Raw genomic sequence first — 25083 nt, forward strand, 5'->3', positions numbered from 1 at the left:
TGAAGCAACTACCCAAGGCAGTTAGATGTAGAGTAGAATTGGGCTGGAATTAAGCCATACACCCTGAGAGGTTTCCATACAACAAATGTAAAGAGAGGGAACATGGGGACTGTTTGGCAAACTGTGCATACTGGAAACAGATGATAGCTAGAGTATCAGCAGACAGCGAGAAAAACATGTATGAGGCTTGTCCTGAAGAGCTAGACGGACAAACTTCATACATGTTAGAGGAAAAGGAATCGCTTGAAAGAAAGACTTTGAAAGCATGAAAAGAGAAATTGCCAGCACTTGCCTGTTTCTACTCTGATCTGGAAAATGAGGATGTGCTTGCCCTTTTTTAACTCTCTTACATCAGGCCTGACTTGTGTAGTAAATTTATCCCACCAAGACAGTGAAGGCTTCAAATACTAAATAATTGCTCTGTGGCAATAAACCAGATTATTTCAATAATTAAAAAATATTATAACTTTTTTTTTCTCTCACAGGTATCTCAGATGAATTCATAACTCCCATGTTTAATTTTTATAAAAGCATTGGAGAGTTGAAGATGACCCAGGAAGAATATGCGCTGCTCACAGCCATAGTTATCCTGTCTCCAGGTAACTTCTAATCCAGAATTAAATATTAGTAGGTTTGGAAAGAAAGCATGAGGAGTGTGACCTGAGACTTGTAAAACCTTATATTCTACATACAATAAGTGAGCATACACACTTATTTAGAACATTCAGCTGTTAAACCAGAAAACGAGCACAGAAATCCAAACTCAGAATGTCCCGCTACACCATTTGGTTTTGCATACAAGGAAAAAAGTGCCTAAATACCCTGCTTAAAAAAATTACTGGTACCTTATTACTGCTTGGCACAATGGGCTCTTTCCTTCAGAGAATCCCAGATGTGGTTACATGTGTCACTACAGCCCACTGTGGAATGTCACATTTTTTTAGAAGGAAATGGGGAAACCCTACAACTTAGAGAATGGCAATGAAGATCTTGAGCCTTTATTGAACAAACACCAGCTGGCAAGAGCAGGACAGTAGCAAGTTGCCCTCTCAACTACAAAGCGTTGGAAACCGACCTTTCAGAAGTATCGGCACAATAGCATTTCAGCCCTGATTACAGGCTTTGCCGTAAAAACTAATACTTTGACAACAAAAACCTAATCAGTTCTACCTACAAAATAAGGAGGAAAAGTATAGTGCCTCAAACACACTATCATAGAAATGGGAGAAAAGAAGCCTGATGCTTCAGGACAAAAGACGGACACTAAATTTTCCAAATCAGGTTTCATGGAAGATGGGAAGGTGAAGCAATTCCATCACTCTTTGAGTCAGTGTGGCTCAGGAAATTTTTTTACACCAAAAATTTCAGTGACAAAAGAACCCATCCTCCTCTTTTCCTCCCTCTCCAAATACCCACACACATACTTCCATATGAACAACATAAAAAGAAAAGTATTTTCTAACAAAGACATTTCATCTGAGGATGAAGATGTTTGATTTCTCCCTGGTGACCTGTATGTACACTCTTCTGTACTGGCCAGATTCCCTGGTTGTACGACATCTCCTAGAACTTACGTCGTGCTCAGTTGCTGCAATGCATCGCAGGATGTACTCAGGTGCATTGGGAGATGATGATACAACTGCAGAGAAACATTTCCTGGTTAAAACTCTTCAGTTTTTGAAAAAGTTGAAAGTTTTCCCTCGCTAGAAGTGGGGAGCTGACATGAAAACCCTGAACCAAAAATACAATGTTATAGCATTTTTATTCCCTCTTAATTTGAAAAGAGAGATATTCTTGGTAGGTGTGAACATCAGTGCCCAGTGTAAATATTTGAATAGTTTGAGATTCATTTATCAGTGTAATTATTTACATTTTATCAGAGCATATATTTGCTAATTACTTCTTTTCTTTTAAAACCATAACCAGATCGACAATACATAAAGGACAGAGAGTCCGTGGAAAAGCTTCAAGAACCCCTGCTGGATATTCTACAAAAATTCTGCAAACTTCACCACCCGGATAACCCTCAACACTTTGCATGTCTTCTGGGCCGTCTTACAGAATTACGGACATTTAACCATCATCACGCAGAGATGTTGATGTCATGGAGAGTGAATGATCACAAATTCACACCTCTTCTCTGTGAGATATGGGATGTGCAGTGATGGATACTTTTTATTTGAGGAGAAATATCTTTTTAAAGGACCACATAGCATTTATTTTCACAGAAAAATATCCCACAGTACATTAAATTTTCTTTACTGCATTTTTATAGATACATGCCAGGGATTCATAAAAGTAATTTTGTTCAGTATACACAGAACACTGTATAGCTATCAGATTTTCACACGTGAGTATAATTTTCTCTGTATTTATATTCTCTGATCAGAAAGAGCCCAGCAGCTCCTCAGAGGAACCCTGTTAATTCCTGCTGCAATTAAGCTGGTTGCAATTACAGTTCCTCTTGACAAATGGGGAAATGCAGGTTTCCACCCGTATTTTTTTCACTGCAGTGTTTTTGTGCTTGGCCTCCATTAAAGAATATATCCCAGATATTTACGGTAATAAACCAGCTGACATGATTAATGCTAGAGTCATTTGCTGTTCAACTGTGAAACGTGTTCACGTAAGATGCACAAGCTCTTATTTCTTCGGAAAGTGAAAAAGTACGGAACGGAGAAAAGCCACACACACAAGAAAACCCTTTTCATTATATAAACATGTAACTTAATTTGCATTATTATTTCCAAGTAAAAATTATACAGTATCTAAACTTTGTTAAAGTGCATCACAGGTTGTTTGACTTTACAAACTTTTGATTGTTGGTGCTTAGCGGCTCTGAAAAATACCATCGGCAGCATCCCCGAAAGACGTAAGGGTCTTTGATCGCCGTGCGAGGCGGCGCGGGCTCCCCGGTGCTGTAGCAGGGCCCGGGGGCAGGGTGGGCGGTCCGCTTGCGCCTGGCTCTGCTCCCAGCAGCGGGGACGACACCGAGGAGCCCACGCGCTGTCCTCCAACGGCCCCGCGCTGCGGGCAGCGTGGGGAAGGCGTTGGGCGCAGAAACCGCTCTTCGCCCTGCTGCAAAAAGGCCTCTGCGGGTGTGAGAGCTCCCACGGGCCGGCACTTCCCCCGCCCGCCGTGCGCCCTGCTCCCACCCCAAACCCGCCACCGCCGTCCCTGGAAACAGAACTGCTTTCCGACGCAGCTGGTGACACGAGAAGGAGGGGACGTTGAGGCCCGCGCTTTCATGACAGCCGGAGCGGCCCGCGGGCGGGCGGGCCATCTGCCGCAGCGCCCGAGCCAGCAGCCCGCTGCCCGTGCCGCCGCTGCGGCTGGGACACAGGCCTGACCTCAAAGGCCGCGTCTCTGGAGGAGACCGGAGGGGCGGCTCCACTATGCAGCACCCTCACCCAAACCGGCGCGGGCTCCGGTGGCGACCCCCGCGCTGCCCCCTGGTAAACCGGGTACGGCGAGCGGCCGGGCACGGGATCGAGGCGGTGGGAGCCGCCCCGGGGGCTGAGGGTCGGGCGGTGCCGCAGCCTCGGGCCAGGTGCGGCGGGCACGCCCCCCCCGCCCGGCCCCGCCCCGCGGGCGCTGATTGGCTCTTTCGAACGGAGCGGCCGGCGCGGGGCGGGTGGGGGTGTGCTGGTGCGCGGCGCGGGCGGGGGGGGGTGCGGTGTGGCGGCAGCTGCTGGTGAGTACCGCGGTGCGGGGCACGGTGCCGGGGAGCGGCGGGAGGGGAGGGCAGGGCGGCAGCAGCAGCAGCAGCGGTCAGCGGCAGCGCGCAGCTCCTCCCGCAGCGGGGTGTGGCGGTACTCCGGACCCGGCCTGCGAGGAAGGTGAGGAGCGCCCGAGCAGCGGCAGGTCCGCCCCGGGTGGGGACCGGGGCGCTGCTGTAGGGTCCCGCTGGCGGCCGTGCCTCGGGCCCGCAGCTCCGGAGCGATGGTGCTTGGTTAGTTACGCCTGTCTGTAGGGGAACGCTGAAAACGCGTTGAGCATCGCACGTCGTGTGGAGCCCCGCGCAGGCAGGATAGACCCCGGTATTGGGCTAAGCCTGCTACCGGGCTGGGCTCGGTCACCCTTCCAGGGGCAGCAGCTCCCAACCGGCCAAGTTAGCCTCTCTGACATGGATGTTGGTAGTGAAGTGCTGTGAAACTTACCCTGGGGAAGGGAGAGGGGAGAGCTTTTGATTAACACCCTTCAAACCAGTCTCTCCTGTGCCTCACGCAAATGTTTGTGGATGCGGTGTTGTTTTTGTAGGAAATTCACCCTAGTGCTCTTGGCTAAAATACTCATTCGTATTGCTTAGTAAGCCGAAAAATGTCTGGCTCCTTCCTTTGGCCAAAAGCTGGCTGTGTTCCAGGGATGCTGTGTGTCACCTTTGGCATAGTATCAGCTCAAGACAGGGGAAAAAGTACGTATATGCCTTTAGTGCCTATATGTTTGTAATTCTAAATGTACTGGGTGGATCTTTCATAATAAGACAGGATTTTATATTTAAGTCATAATAAAAACCTCCTGGCTATTGCCAGCCAGCAGCCTGCCTCTTGGACATCAAGCAATGTTCCCCTCAGTGTTGCTTTGCTGGAAGAAGTGTGGGGTGGAAATGGGAGGGAGAGAAGAGTTTGTGGCTGTGACTGAGCGGCAGGGGTAACGCGTCTCCTGTTAACCAGCCTCTCCCCAAACTGGATGCTCTTGTGGTAAAGGAGCTGTCTGCACGTCTCCTGCAGAGATGCCAGCTGTTGAGATGAAGTGCTCCTCCCTGATTTCAAGTGGCTTTCTCTGCCCTGACAGGTGAATTCAGGGCCTTTGCCGCCCTTTGGAAGGGGAGAGCGGGCTCGCTGCCGTGTGTGCTGTCACCGCAAGGTGCGGAAAGGCAGTCCCTGAGGAGAGCAGTCAGCGTGCCTTAATGTAAGGAGTTGGTTGCCACCTTAAAGCACTTCACCTTGGACTGACTAGTCTGGTTCTTTCTCTTTTGTGCCTCTGAGGCCTCCCCAGGGAAGCAGAGCTCCTGCTGACTCAGTAATGCAACAAAAGGGCTCTGTAATTGCTGTAGTGAAGGAGAGAGTAGCACTCCATGCATGTCTCTTGTTGTGCCTACCTCTTTTTCTTCTGCATGTTAGGATATGTGCACCAAAAAAATCTTGGCTATCCTGTAGTAGGTTTCAACAGATACTGACTTGACAGCTTCTTTCATTTCAGAGTGTTTAAAAACGTGGGTTTCAGTAGGTACTGTCAAAACTAATCTACGGTTTCCAGCTGCTCTGTATTAGTCTGTTGTGACTGCTTTTGGGTGTTGATGGAATAGAAGGTGATGTGTGATATGTCGTAAATATAGGGTGAAGATGTAAAAGTGTTTCTACCCAAGGTTTTTTAAATGAGTCTGTGAACCCAAGGCTTTTTAATGAGTCTGTGAATCCCTTTAGGTTCTACTTAAGCTAGGTCAATGGCTGCTTCATCTCTGTTTTAGGTATCTGTGGAGTTGTGGATTAATTTTTTGTTTGTTTCTTTGTAAACTGTACAGTCAAGTAAAATGGAACTTGGACTCCATTCATCTTGTGCTACAGAATGGCTTGTAATTAGCGTAGCGTGTCTTGCTGGTTGGGCCCCAGTGAATGATCTATAAAACCTGATACAACTGATACTAAGCATGCTATCTTGTGTGGCATCTAAGAGCATGTGTTTAGCACCCTGAAGTATTTGCATAAAGCACTTCAGTATTTGCTGACTTTACTGTTTCTCAGATTGCCTGCAAAGTGGTGGGCATCTCTGGAGAGCAGAAGCAGACTACAGTCTTGTGAGGCTGTTCTGTGCGGGTCATGTCTGGGGTATGCCTGCATCCCCTTTCTTGAGAAATACCTGTCCCTATGCCACATGTCAGAAGATGGGTACCTTTTTTCTCACCTCTTTTTCCTAAGGTTGATCCTTAGGAGTGTCTTTCATTGGAGGTTTGGTAGTTGGCCAGCTGAAGGCAGCTCCTGCCTTCCCCAATATATCATTTGGGGCTGACCTCCTGTCTCACAGTAAATCAGTGTCGCTGTATTGATCCAGCCGTAAGACACTACTAGGCAGCTTTTCTCCTCTCCCCCCGTCTCACGGAGCCTGTTAGCAGCAGAAGCGCCAGCAGAAATGAGATGTTTTCTGGGAGTGGTGCTGGGGGTCGGGGACCTCTGCGTTTGCTGAGCTTGGAGCTGGGCTGTTTGCCGCCCTGGTTGGGGAGCGCTTGCGAGTTTCTCCTGCTACCCCCGTTTTATGGAGTGAAGGAGGTAGAGAGCCCTCCTAGGCACCTTGAGGATATCAGCTGGCCCAGAGATGGGAATGGCATGGCCTGAGGCTATTCATGGGACATGGTACAATATGTTTTCATTCTGGGGTCTTTTCTTTCACAGCTGTGAGCCCTGAACACCAAATGCCTGTTGAATGAAGGTGAGTTGAAAAAACTGGCATGTGTAGAAACTGATACGGTTCTAGCTGGAGCTGACTGAATTCGATATCAAATACTCGATTCATTCATTATGTACAGCTTTTTGATGCAAGGAACCCAACTGGTTTTAGAAGAAGTCAGATTTGGTTATGACTCCACCTGGTACTGCAGTATTTGCCTTACCACGGCACCTTCTGCACCTTTGCAGGCTGGCTACTTGAACGTGGCAGACTTCTGGGTCTTCTCGTCCCATGCCTCTCCCTGTAAGTGACAAGGCTACATTAATCTGTATTCCCTGCGATCTCAGAGCCGGACTGTTTGGGATCTGCAAATGGGTAATTGCTACTATTTTAATTTTTCAACTCAGAATTCATGCAGGGTAGTCTGTATCATCAGAGGTTTTTCTATTAAACATTATTCAGATGCCCGTATAATAAGTGAAGCCGTTTGGCTTTCTAGAGAGTGCTTTGACATATGGACTTAGAAAATAACTTGTTTTAGAATAGCAGGCCCTTGCAGTTAAAGTGCCACAATTTTCTTCAATCTCTTTCTTTTATTTTTCTTTTTTAATGTTTTTTTAGTCTAGTTTTTGTTAGGCATGCCACAAAACTGCAGATGCTGAGCATTCTTGTGATAGCTGCTCTGTGAATATTTTGCTTTGTTCGTGTTTTGAGTGTTCCCTCTGAATTAGGCTGCCTTTTGTTTTGCCTTGGCAGTTAGTATGCTACAGCTCTTGTTAGCCTATATGGAGCTCCTTATTTTAATGAGACCAACTTCTCTACTGGCTGTTCTGCTGTTGTTTTATTTATTTTTTTAATCAATGAAGCCTCTTACTGTGACTCTCTTGGGACAATAGCTTTCTTATGCTAAAGGAAAATGTATTCCCTGGACAATGCTGTGGGAAGCATAACATGCTCATTAGTAATGCTTGGTATATACACTGCCCTTCACTTGTTCATTCATAGAAGGAAAAATGACATCAAGGAGAGGATGTGTTGTCTGTCGTTCTTTCTTTCTTTTTTTTTTTTTTTCCCTAAAAATAAAAGCAGGGGAAAAGATATCACTTGGAGTGTCTCTGATAAAGTTTGAGAAGTTCTAGCAGTCCTGATACAAGGAAGTGACTTCAGCCTGAAAGCAAACTGGTTGCTTATTTGCTGGCCATAGAGGTAAGTTGTTTGAAATGCCTGAAATGTGTGGTCCTATGTAGCATGTGAGGTTCGAGGCAGTGGGAGGGAAAAATGGGGAGGAAACAGCACCGTTCTGCTTTCTGGTATGAGGAAGGGGGAGAATTTTTACAAGAACTGGGTCTTCTGTGATGGGCTATCCAGCCTTTTGTTGTAGGAAGGCCAGGTTGTGCAACAGATGGAGGAAGAGAGAAGAATGCCATCTATGTATAAAGCATAAACCTCTGGGACAGGAGAGGGAAGTTATTTATTTCTAAAGGAAAATAGATGAGTTAAAACTGTCTGACCATGTCTGCAATCTGGTTTCCAGCTTAATCAGTAAGATGCCCAGGTGGCCAAGAAGGCCAACAGCATCCTGGCTTGTATCAGAAAGAGCGTGGCCTGCAGGACTAGGGACGTGATTGTCCCTTTGTAGTGGGCACTGGTGAGTCCACCCCTTGACTACTGTGTTCAGTTTTGGGCCCCTCACGACAAGACAGACATTGAGTTGCTGGAGCGCGTCCAAAGAAGAGCAACGAAGCTGGTGAAGGGCCTGGAGAGCAAGTCTAAGGAGGAGCAGCTGAGGGAACTAGGGGTTTTTGGCCTGGAGGAAAGGAGGCTGAGGGGAGACCTGATTGCTCTCTATTGCACTGGAGGGTGTCCGTCTCTTTCCCCAAATAGCAAGTGCCAGGACAAGAGGAAACAGCCTCAGCTTGCACCAGGGGAAGTCTAGATCGGTTCTTAGGAAAAATTTCTTTGCTGAAAGGCTTATCAAGCCCTGGAACAGGCTGCCCAGGGAAGCGGTTGAGTCACCACCCCGGGAGGTATTTAGAAGACTGTGTAGGTGTGGCGCTTAGGGACATGGTTTAGTGGTGGATTTGGCAGTGCTAGGTTAACAGTTGGACTTGATCTTAAAGGTCTTTTCCAACCTAAATGATTCTATGAAGTTTTATGGCAGCTATTAAGTAATGGAGCGAGAAAGTTGATTTTAACTGGCTTCAAGACAGATAGGTATATTTTGAAATTGTAATGCCCTCCACTACCACTGTGGAGAATTATGCTGAGGAAATTCCTTCTGGTATGTGTGTATGCAGCTAACCTGGTAATACTGCACATCTCTCGACCTGGAACTTACCTGGAGAGACTTACCGATCTCCAGCCCAGTGTAGAGCTTGTGCTGGGTTTTCCCATGATTGAAAGCATTGCTGGAAAATACTGTATTGGCTTCAGAAGAGAAAGGGTTGACCAGATTGCCTCTAAAACTTTCCTTAAGGATTGTTTTGCCAGGGAATTGTCCTGATAACCGTATTGCTGCAATAGTTTGCAGCATTCTGTTGAAAATGTAGGTGTGTGCTAGCTGCCTGGAAAGTCATAAATTAATAAAAGCATTGATTTCTCTCATGTATCTATGCAAGAAGAAATCTCATTCTTCAAAATTATTTCCTTGCTTTAGGATTTTCATAATCTTCAAAGTATTTAATGTAAACTCAGGATGCATATATGCATATGCAGGCATGTACAAGATACACTTGTGACAGCTTAGAAGGAAAGGGTGAATGCCAACATTGTTAAATCCAAGAATGGTTCGAAGTATTTATATTTCTCTGTGGGAAAGTAAATGCCTTACAGCTCCTTAAAATCATGCAAACCTTTGAGTATTATTTATGCATACAAAGTTAGTTGCTACTTTGTGCTGTAATAACTGCTGCTTTATTTAAGGGTAGAGAACTGAATATGACTGAATATTGGATCAAAACCTCAGCTGCTAATGTATTTTGCTCTTTTTTCCCCTCCATTCCTGATTAGACTCGCTCATATTTTGCCAAAACTGCACTGGTGGGGTTTTCATGAAAGCAGGAAAGACTGTATTAAAAATTCTCTTCTCTTTCCCCAGGGGAAGAAACTAATGTAAATGCAGATGACCATGCAGAATGCAGTTCAGGTAAACGCCTTTTGTAATGTTTGAATTCTGTATAATACTTTTTTTTTTATTTAAAGGTCTACGCTGAAGCAGATTAAATGCTAGAATCTGCAGTTATCTCTAGTTTTTTAAAAAAAAAGTAATAATTTTCTCATTTTACAAATGGAGCAATATGACAAGATAGATAACCCAATGTTCTATCAGATAAGTGATTCTCTTCCTAAGTGCTGTTATCTAAGAAGATTTTGAAGTCAAAGGCTGAGATTATTTAAAAACTTGCTTGATGATGAAGAGGTGTTTTTAAAAACCATATATTCCGGTTAATCACTTAAGAATAAATATATTTTTTACACACACTGAACTGAAGGAAAGCAGTTAAGAATACCAGAAGAATTCTTTGTCTTTGGGAATTTTGTACATGAAATTTCAGTGTGGTCCTTTTCTTGAAATGTAAAGGTACCTCTCAATTTGAAAATATGCAATCCTTAAGAGGAATGGTAAGGATTCATTTTCAAGAAGTGTGTTATGTTCTTGCATGGGAATATGTTTCCTCTGTTAACATCATCATGCCTCTGAAATGTTTGATCAGAGAAATCAGTAGTCTGTAGTAAATTATATGATAAATTGCAGATTTCATTACTTAAAATCTGATGAGGAAAAAAACCCAAACCCACACATTTAATGGATGTTTTCCTTATTTAATATTCAGGAAAGTATGTAGTTTTAAATCCAAAGAAGTCAAGTACTTTTGATACAGGGGTTACTAATGACAGCTGCACCGTTTGTGATTACTGTTGTGTTGGTTTGCTGTATCTGTCTGAAGAGGAATGAACGCTTACTCTTTGAATAATAGATCTTTAGCATAATTCAGAACTGCAAATTTTTGTCATCTAACTGCAAATACTGGAGCTTGCTGTCTTGCAGGTGTGGTTTGGAGATGACCTTCCCTTAAGTCCCCGAAGTCCTCTGACTCCCAGACATGGGCCCGGTTTGGCAGATGTGTGCCTGTATGACCAATGGATATCTGTGCGGCACGAAGCAACTTTGGTGCCTATGCAAGAAGATCTGTCAATCTGGCTGTCTGGCTTGCTGGGTGAGGTTAAAAATAAATCACTGACTAATAAACTTCAAAGCACTTTCCAATGTTCCAGTTAATGCTGACACTTAATATCTATAGTACTGTTAAGATCTGGTGTATTCGAGCCTGAATGGCTAGGAGAATTGCATTAAAATGCATGTTTTGGTTTCAGATTTTATTAGCTGCCACTTCTTAGACGTAGGATGATTAATTGTTCTAATTTATATTTCTGAATCTTGTTAGTCTAATTAAAATCTAATTAAGTGGATAATTTATTTTAGTTTACTTATATATGTCTACTAATTTTCAGTCTTTAACACTGTAGTAAATTATATGATGGATGGAACGCTGTTTGAGTTGCCTCTAAGTTCATATGAAACTTCTTTACCTTCTGTGGAGTAAATCTAATATTTGACCTCCTTTTTTTAGGAATAGAAGTTAAAGCAGAACAACTGTTAGAAGAACTTGATAATGGGGTACTACTCTGCCAATTGGTTGGTGTTCTTCAAAACACAATTAAAAAATGTTGTAGCTCAAATAATTTAAGGGTGAGTCATATTGTGATTTTTAACACATATATGAAGTCTTTAATTGTAAGTAAAAGGAAAGCAGGTGAGTGAGGCTTCCCAAAGTGGCATTCTGTGTGCTGTGTATCCAGAGACTGATTAACAACAGTGTGGCGTTATACACGGATAAACTCTCCTTACGCAACAAAGGAGTTATTCGCTTTGTTAATCAAATCTTGATGTCCTTACTAGTTATTTTAGTTTGATTTCAGTAGAACTCTTGTCAGAGGAAGAACTAGTCCAAGTCTGGAGTTTTGTTCCCCTGATAACATCAGTGTGGGTTGGTAACAAGATACCCACTGGCACTTGGTGGAATGTTTTATTCCAGAAACTGGTGGCTAAACTCTAGTATCTAGGTTAGCCATGAAAATACCCATATTAAGATGTACCTGGAGAATGGGTTTCAGTGTTTTTATTAGGAACCAAGGCTGAGTTGAAATGCGAATCTCGAGCAACTTGTGGTCTGTGTTTGTACAATGAATAATAGTGATGTGTCACTTTGCAGTATAAAACCGTGTCATGCTGGTGCAGGTAACGTATGGTCAATGTACAGGTACCCAGTATAGTTACAGCAATGCTTCCGTTTGTCAAATAGTAGATCACCAACTAATGTGCCCTGATTGGTAGTACTTCCCTTGGGGGCAGGAGGAACTGTTTCACCATATCCAGAACGGGCGTTTTTTGTGTTTAACTTTTACTGTTTTGTCTAGTAAGACAGTAGTTTTAAATAATGGATATTTACCAGTAAGGAATATAATTACTAATATTAGAATTATTTTTAACTGGGGGGGGGATGACACAGTACAGCAATCTCAGGATGCCAGATGCTATTTATACAAGAGCTATATGAATGCTGCAAATCCGTAGGGTTTTTTTTAAGTAGGACAAGATGCCCAACTGGTGTACGTTTGAAATGTTTCTTTAGTTTTTGAAGATACCAATTTAAAAAACAAGTAAGTACTGTATTGTTTTAAAGAAAACTGCCTTTTGCTCCCTTCTGATTCCCTCCGCTTTCTAGAATGGGCTCTAAAATGTTGAAATCTGGCAGCTAAGTATAGTTTAGTTGATTTGGGGTTCTCTCTGTTCATTCTGCTGCTATGAACACAGCTTGGGAAGGCTGAATAGTTATCTAGACCTGTGAAACCACCAATAAGACTTTTACCCCAGCATGTGGGGAAATGGGGAAGGAACTGTAGGGGCAGTTCTGGGAGAGGTTGCAGAGCTGAGGATTGTTCGCTCAGTGACCGTTCAGAAAGATAAGGTGGAATGCCTTCTACATTAGCGTAGCTTTTTGAATAGAATATATGGTGGGTTGAACACAAAACAATTATTAACCACTGTTTCTGTACTCTGAATTTAGGGCTTATTTTCCTTTGCAAATATGCTTTGAAATCTGTTGGCAATGTTGATGTGCACAATGTACTTTTTGTTTTCTTCCCTTGCCAGAATTTTCCTATGAGAAAAGTTCCGTGTAAGAAGGATGCTCCAGCAGGATCTTTTTTTGCCAGAGATAATACAGCCAACTTTCTTAACTGGTGTAGGGCCATTGGAGTTGATGAGACTTATCTCTTTGAATCTGAAGGTTTAGGTAAATCTATCTTTTTGTAAGACTTGCTTTGATCTGTTTGTGGATAACTACCTGCTCAGGGAAGTCTCTTGTGTATAGTCTTGTGAAGCCTTTCTCACAACTGTACCTGTCTTGTGCAAGCTATTCATGCTTTTATTTATTTTAACTCAGTGTTCATGTAAAAGCCTTGAAAAATCAGTTCAGTGACTGCTCTAACTTGCGTGATGCTTTTCCAGCCTTCTAAAAGTTACTGTGTGGGAGGAAGGGAGGAGTGACAGCTGTGCAATAAACTCGCATGTTTTCCTTCAGTAAAGAGGCCCACTGAGAAACAGAGGAGAAGAGCGTGGTTTTGTTTTCCCTGTGCGGGAAGACCACAGGGCCATGGAGTCAACTCACAATAAGATCCTTTATTTGGTATTAGAGCTCATTCTTATTGCAGAAATCCCTCAGAATAATGCATTCATGACTCCTAAATTTGGTAACTACATCGGGACGTTGTGCCTGAAGTGACAACAGTCTGTTGGTAATTAACATTTACTTCAGGACCTGCTTGACATGACTATAAACCATTTGTATTTTCCCATTTAATAAGACAGTTATAAAAAGAAATATTGCCAACTGTGTGTATGCCTGCCCCAGCGCACAGTCTGTCCCTTAAACAGCTTCTAGACTGATACTTCCAGATGGAATAAAAATTTTTGACTGTTAATTAAGAGAAACTGTACTTTCATTGCATGGTAAATAATGAAATGCTTTTCAACCAGCTATTATGTCAGTGAAAATTAATTAATACAAACCTTTCTGTGGCAAGCCAAATACTGGGGGTTTTTTTGTTTTGTGCTTAAAAAAGGCAAAATGTCTGCCTGTCAAGCAGAATAGCAAAAAATTGCAAAGTACCTTTGTTTTCAGTAATCAAATGAATTTGTCACAATATTTACTAGGTTTTCTTGAAGTCTTTGTGCCATTTAATGCTATTTAAATGGCAGGCACTGTTTTCCTTAACAGCTTTTCTTTTAAGCCCTCCTTCCTGCTAGTTGGACTGCCCATGCCTTCTCTACTTCTTAAAATAGTTGAGAAAATATCCTCATTTGCATCTGTCTTATTCTGATTTAACTAGGGAGTGTATCTTTTTTTCAGTGCCATGAAATACAGATGAGTAGAACTGAGCTATAAGAAAATTAGTTTTAATATATTTTTTTTCATTTCAACTTGTATGAATTGCATTGCTTAAACATCTTTGTTCCTGAAAGTGGAAGGGTAACTAGAACCTGTTTAGCTTCCCTGAGATAAGCAGACAGGATTTCCTAATGCTGTGGCTTTCACTCATAGCCAAGAAGTGTTTTGAAGTCTGACTGTAACTCTTGACACAAGCTTGCTTTGTGGCATAAATATCTTCTGTGAGCCTTTTTGGCAGTCGCAATGAGCAGACTTGCAGCCTCCTTGATGAAACATTCTTTCCACTGATCTTCTCCATCAAACTTCTGAGCCATTCTTTATGAATGAGATAGGGGAAAGACAATTTGACAATTGTCCTTTTCTCATCAGATACAGATAGCAACACCTCCTGAAAAGTGTGGATGGCTGTGAAGGAAATAAATTAAGCGGCTCCTGAGACAGCAGAGAGTAGCCATCACGGGATGCTGTTTGACATCAAGCCAAAAGTCTTGATCTCTGCTAAGGATTTTTCTCTTCTGGATTCAGGCAAATTATGCCTCTTCTGTTACAGCTGACAAAAACATGAAAAAACAAAAGATTAAATGACCTCTAGTACCTTTTAGATTATAGCTGTGCCAACTTTCTTTTCTAGATTTACCTTTCATAATCAGACTTTTTAGAAGTAGATTTACAAACTGGAGTACATGATGTAAACAAGAACATCTGACTTCATACTCAGCTTATACTGTAGGAAACACTTCAGTCTTATTTAAAGCAAAGTAATTTTAAATGTCAAATTGAACATCAGAAAGATGTTAGATTTCATCTGTAAATGTAGAGCTGGCTCATTAGGCTTCTCTTCAGTGTGAATTTCCATTTTCTACTGAATATTGTTACTGCACAATATGAAGAAAGCTAGACTTATTTATATAAATATTATACCATATGAAAACTGTATTTGTGGCTTTTCACATTTCTTAAACTTGATGGTTGGTGGTGGGGGAAAAGAACAGTGCCGTGTGGGTGGGTGGAGGGGAACTGAATGACCTTTCTCCCAGCCTTTGGTTTCTGAGTTATTAGACAGTATACCTAGTTGGCTAAGAAAGGACATGGCTGGTTTTTCTAGAGCATTCCTACAACTATGTTCTTAGAACGTTTTGAGAGCATCTCAATTTTGAGGCTTAAATGGGGGCAGGGGAGGAAGTAGTTACCTGTGTGTGGAATTTTTAAACTATTTTCATTCTCTGTTCATGGCCCTGGTTTCTTTTTTCCTTTTTCTTGCACACTTAAAGATGGAAGTTGCAAGAAACCAAAACGAACATCACTTTTCTTCTGCCTCTTCTATTCTTCAGTGCAGCAGTAAAAATAATAGAATGTTTTCATTTCAATGTTGTCAAGAAAACCCAGAAGAACTGCCACTGTCACCTACACACCATTTGGCTATCACTCTGCTCTTCCATGTCATTCTTCAGCTCTTCACATCATGATTTAGTGTGTCTATGCAGGCAAGCGTACAGCTGTTAGAGCCACTCTGAACTGAAGGGTGCACTAGCATTGGGCACTAGCTGGGTTAATGTGGGTACAGTCCTTGAGAAGCAAAGCCTAGTGCAAAACTCTGTGCTACTAACGTAGCTGTTCTAGTGTTGTGTCTTTCCTGTGATCACAGCCAGCATCCGATGTTTGCATCTGAGTGTTTGCCTCTTAAACCAATGTCATTCTCACCTCCTTACAGTCAGGGGTTTTGACCCTCTTTCTCAGATAGATCCTCACAAAGATACCAAATTCTGAAGAAAGCCTTTGGGTGGATGGGGCAGGAGTTGGGGGCTGATAGGGAGGGGTAAAATGAAGGTACAGCATGGGGTAGGGGAGCTGCCACTGGCAAAGTGGTATCTTCTAGTACAACTGGGTGAACCTGCCATACAGATGGACCCTGCTGGCACCCAGAACTTTTAACGTCATAAGAAAAAGGATCTGTTGCTTACTGAAGTAGTAACAAACACCCAGATTATTCTTTCGCAGCCAAGGGTTTAAACCACTTAGGCTGACTGGCTGCATAGCCATCCGCTTGTCAGCTGGACCCCTGGCAGTGTATTCCCCTACAGTTGTTCACCTGTAGAGTGTGTGTGCCTATCTGTGTCTGTGCGTGCAAGCGTGAACAGATGGAGTATATTTTCCTATTTGCAGTTGTTGAATGCATTTCATCTTTAAGACTGCTATAATATATTTGGGGATAGGGAAGGGAAAGCTCTCAGACCTCTTTCCTTTCCAGTTCACATCAAGAAAGAGTAGCATAAAATCAAATAAAGTGTATTTCTCTTAGGAGGTGGAGAAGAGTTTGATTTCAGGAGTGCCAGGATGGCATTATGGAATAGAAAACTAAAGTTGGAGAGCACATAGTGCTTTATCCATGATAATGTAGCTTGCCTCTGGGTAGAATAGTCATCTAGTCCTTATCTTCCCTCCTCTGTACCTAATTACACAGGCCTCCCCACAGTAAATATGAGCTGTAACTCCCTTTTATTGTCTTTCCTTTTAGTTTTGCACAAGGATCCAAGACAAGTGTATCTTTGTCTGTTGGAAATTGGACGCATTGTATCCAGGTATGTGATCCATACGTGCTCTTAACAAGAAATTGAAGAACACATTTTCTGTTAAGTAAATCTAAGACAAAGTTAAGACAATCAGCAATCATTAAGTGCAATGCAGTAGATGTTAATTCTGTGCAGAAAGTAATGAGTAACTTTTCTAGGACCACAGTACAATATGAGTACTTTTTCAAATATTTATCAGACTCTTTTCATGGAGAAGTGCTGATCGACACTGGTTTTTATAGCTGTATGTTTAAATACTACGTTCAGTTTATAGATATGTGTACATCTTGGAAGAACTCCCTGAACATGAAATACAGTTTTAAGGTCTTTATTTTTTAAACTTTTGGGCAGGTATCTCTTTATCATTCTCTAAATTTAGACTTCTAAGTTATTTCTAGTGCAGAACTGGAAGCTTTAAGATAGTTTATCTAAATTGGATGTGATGTAAATTATGTAATTTTGACAGTATTTTTACTGCCTTCTCTGGTAGCTCCAAGACCACCTTTGGGAGGACTTCTGCTAGAAACTGAAGAATTGTTCCTTCTCTTTGCATTATCAAGGCAGTCGTTCCTCTGAGTGATATACTGCTGTTCCCTGTCAAGCTACTCAGAATTTTGCATGTTTGTTATCATCAGTTTCTTTTTCTTTTCTTCAGCAATTAAGCTCTCTACTTTTGTATTTGTGTTGAGGTATGGAGTTGAACCTCCTGTACTAGTAAAACTGGAGAAGGAAATTGAGCTAGAAGAAACGCTGCTGATGACCTCTGGACCACCATCACCTATTAGCACAGCTAAGTCATGTTGTCACCATGGGGAGCTACATGAGGCAGTAAGTACTACGCACTTATTGTGATTTGGACTTTAAATCAAACTCTAAGTTTAGTACTTGTATGATCTGGCGCAGTAAACATAGGCCGCCTTTCATCTAATATTTGTGAGCCTCCTTAAATAGAAAACAGAAGGGTATTGCACCTCTTTCGAACAACTTTTTTTTTTTTTTTTTTAATGTAAAAATGCTGTCGTGTTTTGGAGTTAAGGCATCAGTGCATATAACTTGCCCTGATTCCCCCCCCCCCCCCCCCCCCCTGCTGCTTCATTGCTTATTTAAGAAATATTCTCATTCTGTTTTTCTGGTGTGTCAAAATTCTATGACTGTAACGTATGCTTCTTTTCAATTTGATGTTTTCATAAAACTTCATCAAATGTTGAAGTAAGCTTTGATGAAACTCTTTGGAAAAGACTTTAAATAAAACCTCTGTAGCTGTACCAATTGGAAATGCATATGTATGCATAAAAGGAAATGATTTGTACATCTTGTGAATTGGTCCAAAAGAAATGATGAACAACTCCCCTATTTTGCTTAAAAATGCATGTTGAGACTTTAAAATTCATTTATTTTAAAGGTCCTCTGTGTTGTAATGTAAAACTTCTGCTTCTTTGGCAATGTCAGCCGCCAGATCCTCGCTCTCTGAAAAGTCTCACAATTTTTCCTGCTTGGCAATAGTCTTGACCTTCCAATTTGTTAAGTTTCTAAGTGGCTGTAAGAGGCACATCTTCTCTAACCCTGGGCTTATTTGGGGACTACCTTTCTCCTTTTTTCAGTGGTTTCCTGCTTGGCTGTCACATAGAAGATTAACGTATGAAAGCCTTATAAAGATTAAGGAGAATGCTGAAGTAGCCCTGGGTCAGGTGTAGCAATGGATTCAGTCACAGGAGAGACCCAGGCACTTGTTTCAATTTCTAGAGACTATCACAGTGTCTTTACAAGGTCGTAGTTGGAATTCAATGCTACTATGCATAGTGTTATGGACAAATCTTAAAAAGAAAAGTAGAAATAACTTCAAATTGAAGAAATAATGAAAATTGGATTGGAACAGCTCAAAATATTTGTACATGCAGCTTGTTCTTTTAATCTTTTATTCTACATTTTGAAGCTATGTAGCTGAGATTTTCTTCTGAGGGAAAAGAATTCTAGGGTTTTCTTAGATTGGGATGAAGATATCAGTATCTTTTCTTGTATTGAATATCTCAATAAACTGTTAAACTTCTGTCAAAATACTAACGAATGCTTTCAATTTTAATAACTAGGTTAAACATATAGCAGAAGATCCTCCCTGTAGTTGTTCACATCGATTTTCAATTGAATACTTATCGGAGGGACGTTATAGACTTGGAGATAAAATACTCTTCATACGAGTAAGTAGTTTCTCAGATTTCTAATTTGTATTCATAATAGGGAGAGAAATGCTTTTAAGTGGAATACCTCATTTTTTATGGTATTGTTTTAGAGTTACAGAATGATTTAGGTTGAGACACCACGTCATCCAATCTCCTATTCAAAGTAGGTGTAGCTAATTAGATCTTACAACTATTGATTTTACAACCACACTAAACTAAGCAAGTTAATATTTTTCTGTGGTCTTTCTAAAATTTCAGTAGGATCTTGCAATATAAATAAGGGTAATGCAATAGAATATCCTGAGAACGTTGCTTGTTTCAAAATCTGAATGCTTGGGGTTTATAATTTGTAGGATAGTTGACCGCCCTGTTCAGCAGGAATAAGAGTTTCTGGGATTAAACTGTTACGAGGACATCCATAATTTGAACAAAACCTGTATCCAAACCTCTGTGTACTAAATAAAGATGCTGACAGAATTGTTAAACTGTCTTCTGTATATATGCTTTCATTATTTCCTGATGCATAATGACTGTCTCTGCAGGAGAAACTATCTAATGAAAAGATTGGGAAGTACAAGCCTTATTTATAACATAATTTCTCTTTTGAAATGTTTCTCTGTAAGAAAGGAGGTCCTATTTTTAGTTAATTTCAATAGATTTTAATGTAAGATGCATAAAACAAGACAGAAGTTTCTCTTGTTCTTTTCCTGCTCCCATACCCTCTTCCTCCATTCTCAGATGCTACACGGCAAGCATGTGATGGTACGTGTTGGTGGAGGCTGGGACACTCTTCAAGGTTTTCTGCTTAAATATGATCCGTGCCGAGTGCTTCAGTTTGCAACTCTGGAACAAAAAATCCTGGCGTTTCACAAAGGGGTCACCAGTGACAGTGCCCCCAACTCGTCAGCTAGAATTCAGGAGCCTCCTGTCATGAATCCAATGTCAGCTGTCAATATGTTTCAAAAGCAGCCATCAAAACCCCCTACTCCTGCTTCAGCTCTCGGGGCCAGTGCCAAGAAGGCTTTATCTAAACGTCCTCGGTCCCCTCCCCTGGCATCACCAAAAGTGCCGATGCCCCCATCCTCCACAGCCAAGTCATTGACAGTCAGGTCCAAATTACAAGGGTCTTCAGTGACAGGCATGCAGTCTCCTTTCAAACCATTAGCTGGCACCTCAAAGAAACTGGAGGCTCCTGCACACAACTCGCCAGCTTCTGCTCCCTCGCAGCCTGTAACCAAAAGCTCTTCATCTGCAAGAACGAGAACGGCTCTTGTTCACTCCGAAACATTGCGCAAACGTATTCGATCCCCCGATGCTCCCAAGGTGAAATTTGCCCTGGCTCAGAGCTCCTCGGCACCAGCGCTGAATCCTGCTCTCTCATCCTCTAAAAAACAGCCATCTCACTTGCCTGGGACAGCTGAAACAATAGCTTCAAAACAGAAGCATATCCCTGCTAAGTGCAAACCTGTACCTGTCACTAAAACCAAAGCGAATTCGGTTGCTCCAAGGGCTGCTCGGCTGCCTGTTACAAATCTGTGTTCTGTTGCCAAGTTTGCACATTCTCAGCAGCTCCTTGCAAAACCTCCATCTGAAAATGCTATTCAGACCTCAGGAACTGGGTCTCAGCGTTCTCAGAAAGGTCCACAAACAGCTTCTGACCTGGCAGGGAACCTGAAAGGTGCTTCAGTCCTAAAGCACTCAGCTTCTGCACCTTCCCTTGCAGTTAGCAAAGCATCAAAGTCACCACCTACATTGGTATCTACAAGCAAAAACATATCATCAGCTGTCAATAAGCAGCCAAATGTCAGTAAACCCCTTCAGGTGGGATCCACTTCATCCAAACCTCCTGAACGCACTCCCTTATCTGTTGTACGGCTTCCTCAAACTTCAGCCAAAGCGGCAGTGACCAAAAAGCCAGCGCAGCCTTCTGCAAAAGGTCAGCCTTCAACCAAAAACTTGCAAGCAAATGAAGGCTTGGCCCCAGCAACCAAGAAGCCTCTCCCTAAGGGAAAATCAGCAACGGCATGTAACAAAGGAACGCCTGGTGTATCAAAAGGTCCTCTTATGAAGAGCAAGCAAGATGATCACTATTTTGTTATGACAGGGAGTAAAAAACCCAGAAAGTAAACTTACTTGTTACTTTCTGTGGAAATCTTAATTTTATTCACATGGGCCTCTAGTATCTGCTACACTGAGGACAAGAAAAAAGTTACATAACACTACATTTACCATGAAATATTAGGTATAACCTACACTTTTCTGCATAACTTATAGTAAGAATGGTATTTATTTTGCAGTTTAGAAACTTCTATTTGAATATATTTAGAAGTGAGCTTGCTTGCTGCGTAGCACCGTGGAATAGAGAATATCCCTGTTTGCTGCTAGCCTGCCCTGCTGCGGGGAAGGCAGGAGAAAGGAAAGGGGAGCTGGGGCTGCTGCTTTTGCTGCCGCTCATTTTCAAAAGAGTGAAGCCTGCCCAAGAAATGTCTACTCAGGGCAGGGCCTGAGCAATTCTGGTGGTTCTGGCAAATCTGCATCGAGGCTCGTGACAAGTGAGAGAGTTGTGCACAAGCTGTAAAAGTTCTAATACCTCACAAAGCTATGGGGTTTTTCTAGTTCACCAGTGTCCCAGAACCCAAATTTGGGTTGCCTGCATGTATTGTAAAGAGAAAGACATCTCTAGTCATGTTTAGATTTGACAGCTGCTATTATCAGTGTTCACTGTGCCCCCCATGTGCCTTAAAGTGGCTTCAGCTCGCTTGGAAGTGGAGCCTTCTTGGTTCGTGTTAAGTTGGACATGGAAAATCATGGCCTTGATCGCACGCTGTCGTTGTGCCTTAGCCTCTCAAATTGGTGACAGATCTCTCCAGTGAGCAATGCTACTTTTAAAACCCTGGGCAGAAAACCTTGCTTAGTTCATGTTCACGTCTGCCTATAAGTGAGCCCAGTCTTTGCTAGAAAGCTCTTGCAGCATGGAGAGAAGCACCTGAGTTGCTGAGAGGGCACTTTTCCTAGGGATGGAGCCCCAAAGCAGCTCCTGCTCCAGCGACGCAGAGCTGCAAGTACTGACCTGCACCGGCAGAGCCTTACTGCGCTGCAGGAGTGGCCTTTGCATGTAAAACTCAATTGCTAAATGCTTCTCAGTGCTAAAGGTTAATTTTTGTGGGCAGTCTTAATATGCAGTAGTCTTTTTTGTTTTATTTATGGAGACCACCTTAGTGACTCTCCTGTATTACTCTCTAGAGGTAAGGAGTAGTTTCCCAAAGAGGTAATGAGGGACTACATTTGCCTTTAAACATCTGAAAGTGCCAAAAAGCTATGCACTGTTTATGTTCTCAACTCCTGAAGGCTTGCAGTAGGTTAAATGTCTGTGGTGCTCAACACCTTTACCCTTGACAGAAGTGAGTCTCATGGTAGATGAATAAAAACTACTGTCTTTGGGGGTGGCCTTGTGTGAGATATTTTGGGTCTAATGAACAGTCGTTCCTACAAACACTGAGGAGCTCTCAGGTTCTGCGAAGAGACGCTGCTGACTTCCACAGACCATCACTTCTGCTCTCCACTCCCAGGATCTTTACTTATCCCAGGAGAAGAGATGCATGAAAACTGCAGCTTCTGATGTTGTATATTTAATATTATTTTTTTCCCCTGGAGCTAGAGTAAGCAAGCATTATAAGCTAATAATGAGTTCTCATGCATGGTGGCAAAGTCATTGAGCTGCCTTTCTGGGCACCTTGTTAGGTTTTTTATTTATTATTCTATTTATGCATATCTACTGTACAATACTGCTTACAACCTGCTGGGAGTAATCAGTAAATAACAATATCCAAACTGTAGGAGGAAAACAGGTCAATTTTAACAACATGGACACAAGTCCCACAAGCTCACACACAAAGTTGTGTGTTTGGGAAAGGCCTTACTGCTTACTTGTTTTATAAATACACTGGTCAAAGCCACTACTGCAAATGTTAATAGTAGTGACTGTAGTGGACTGCTTTCAGGTTTGATAAATTTGGCAACTGTTTCATATGCATTTTACAGTAGATGACATGCTTTTGATTTTGGGCTTCCAGATGGTGAGCTATGATGTGATATATCTCATGCAGATTAATAGCTGAATTCTTGGGGTTTCTTTCTGTACTGGGTCTGGCTGAGATGGAGTTAACTTCATTCACAGCATTCCATATGGTGCTGCATTTCAGATTTGTGACTAAACCCTTGTTGATAACAGACCAGTGTTTCGGCTGTTGCTGAGTAGTGCTTGCACAGAGTCAAGGCCTTCTCTTTTTCCCACTCTGCCCCCACAACAAGTAGTCTGGGGGTGGGCAAGAGTTTGGGAGGGAAGTGGCTGGGACATCTGACCTGAACTGGCCAAAGGGCTATTCCATAGCAGATAATGTCATGCTCAGCAATAAAAACGGGGTAGAGGAAGAAGGTGGGTGGCAGTGGTTTGGCTTCCAGGGTGGCTGTTGTTTGCAGACTGGGTGGACATCGGTCTGTCTGTGGGAGGTAGTGAGTGATTGCCTTTGCATCACTCGGTGGTTTGGTTTTTCCTCTTTCCTTCACTTTTGAAACTGCCTTTATCTCAACCTGTGAGTTTTCTTGATTTTTGTTCTTCTTCTCTCCCTGTCCTGCTGGGATGGAGGGGAGAGAGAGTGAGCAGCTGTGCGGGTGCTCGGCTGCTGGCTGGGGTCAACCCACAACACTTTTTTGAACCTTTTACAAGTATAGTAGGAATTTAATCACTGAGACTCTTGGATCTCAGTATAATGCGATGTCAGCATCTGCCTTTTTGAACTACAGCTTCAGAAATAAGAAATGAGGTGGATGGCTTCATCTTTGTGATCCTTTATCTCACGTAATAGACTGAATTTTGTGGTTCAAAATGAAATAAAAAGCATAAGCTGGGAAACTGGCACTGAAAAAGGCAAAAGAATTCCTTTTACAGTTGAGACCTTAATCAGCTAATCTAAATATGGTTCACCTGTTGCATATGGGTAGGCTTGGTTTGGTTTAATTAGAAAAAATAGTGTATTTGAGCATGGTCCAACCTCTGTGAATATTGTTCCAACTTTATAGTCATATTCTAACTATGGGTGTCATGTAACACGAGGTGAGCCAAGAATTAAAATGTAACCATGTTTACATGCAATGTTTACATTGCCAAATAGCAAGTCTAATATTCAGCTTGTATTACTTTTTGTGAGGGGAAGATAACTTGGAGCAAGAATCTGACTTAATTCTCTGTGTTATTGATGTCCTTCTGTATAAGTACTTATTTTAAATAAACATACACTGCACCTTTTTTACATGCACACTTTTTTTTTTTTCTACTGTCATCTTTTCATGGGGAGGGAAAGAGAATGCATTTCAGAGGGTTTATGTTTTCACTCTACCACCATATAAATAGTAGCTTCCATCTCGGGCTATTATAAAGACATCAATAGCTGCTTCTAATCCATTGCTTTGTGTGGAGTTCAAGACCTCTCTACTCTGATCCTGGTTTCAGTACGACTAATTGAGTAGAAGGGGCTTCCTACTCTTTCCTAGCTGACAATGTGCCTGAGTAGTTTCAGATATAGCTGAGAGTTTTATTCTTTGCAGCTCTACTTGAAATACAAAGCACTTATATACCAGTGTTTTCCATGCTTACATCTGCTTCTGTTGCCATCAATAGCAGAAACTTCATTGGTTTTATTGTAAGGAGAATTGAGTCTTCTCACCGGAGTCACCTAATTAACTTTTTTTCCTCCCTATTTGATTTTTTTTTAAAAAAATGTTTTAATACTTGCAGTTCTCTGCCTCTTCCAAAGTGGCTTCAGTTCCTGCCAGTCTGATGCTGGTGCCTAATCATATAGATATACTTACCCGTCCACTTCAGCTTTGTCTAGTAAGTGCATTCTTGCAGCATCTGCAGTACTCGTTCCTACAGGACCAAGCTCTGCAAAGGTGTTCGTTATGGCTCTCTTTTAAGAGATGGTGGCATTACAGCTGGCCGATAAAATACAAAGACTCTCTCGGGTAAGTATCCTAACCATCAGACTACAACGTCATGTCTCCTTGTCCCGGTGAATCTTAAATCACTTGCTGTCCACCAGTAAAACTTTAAAAGGACATATGGAAGATATTTTTCCTACTTCAAAACTGCCTTCGTTGCTGAAAATTGCATGTTTTATTCTGAATGAGGATAAAGTGAGGTCGCCTCCTTCCTGGGTTAGCTTTCTAGCCTTTAGACCTTAATAGAAAAGATGGGATCATTCATACTTTTTACAGGTAGGTATATAGCATTGGTATTAGCTTTTTTGAAAAAAGGGGCTTACTTCTAGTATCTGCAGTCCAAAGCCATTCTTCTAACTCAGTGGAGAGGCATTCCTGAAATCTTGCGCTCTTGCTTCTCAAACTCCATTGAAGAGTGTAATTTCAGGTTGTGGCCCTGCTCAC

At 42.1% G+C, this 25083-nt stretch overlaps 2 protein-coding genes across 10 annotated transcripts in view; both read left to right on the forward strand.

Moving 5' to 3' along the window:
• The window catches only part of NR1H4 (nuclear receptor subfamily 1 group H member 4), a 39249-nt gene extending 36476 nt beyond the window's left edge, over positions 1 to 2773 (forward strand). For all 6 annotated transcript variants that reach the window (XM_054848644.1, XM_054848663.1, XM_054848654.1 and 3 more), the window contains 2 exons: positions 486 to 599; positions 1927 to 2773. In XM_054848644.1, the coding sequence (XP_054704619.1) occupies positions 486 to 599; positions 1927 to 2165 (353 nt within the window). In that variant the 3' untranslated portion in view covers positions 2166 to 2773. The remainder of the gene's footprint in view (positions 1 to 485; positions 600 to 1926) is intronic.
• Positions 2774 to 3749: 976 nt separating this feature from the next.
• Positions 3750 to 23942, forward strand: GAS2L3 (growth arrest specific 2 like 3). 4 transcript variants are annotated; one of them, XM_054812835.1, is made up of 12 exons: positions 3750 to 3839; positions 6390 to 6426; positions 6524 to 6759; positions 7471 to 7590; positions 9482 to 9529; positions 10433 to 10601; positions 11016 to 11134; positions 12599 to 12740; positions 16411 to 16474; positions 17155 to 17293; positions 18553 to 18660; positions 19381 to 23942. In XM_054812835.1, exons 5-12 carry the CDS (start codon positions 9500 to 9502, stop codon positions 20767 to 20769), a joined length of 2160 nt encoding a protein of 719 aa, XP_054668810.1. In that variant the 5' UTR covers positions 3750 to 3839; positions 6390 to 6426; positions 6524 to 6759; positions 7471 to 7590; positions 9482 to 9499; the 3' UTR covers positions 20770 to 23942. The 4 variants fall into 4 exon arrangements, with proteins under 4 accessions (XP_054668810.1, XP_054668811.1, XP_054668812.1 ...); XM_054812836.1 differs by lacking the exon at positions 6390 to 6426 and having other exon boundaries at positions 3813 to 3839; positions 6633 to 6759; XM_054812837.1 differs by lacking the exon at positions 3750 to 3839 and having other exon boundaries at positions 6401 to 6426; positions 6633 to 6759.
• Positions 23943 to 25083: the final 1141 nt, after the last annotated feature.

Source organism: Grus americana, chromosome 1, assembly GCF_028858705.1.
Source record: "Grus americana isolate bGruAme1 chromosome 1, bGruAme1.mat, whole genome shotgun sequence".
Classification (NCBI taxonomy): Eukaryota; Metazoa; Chordata; class Aves; order Gruiformes; family Gruidae; genus Grus; species Grus americana.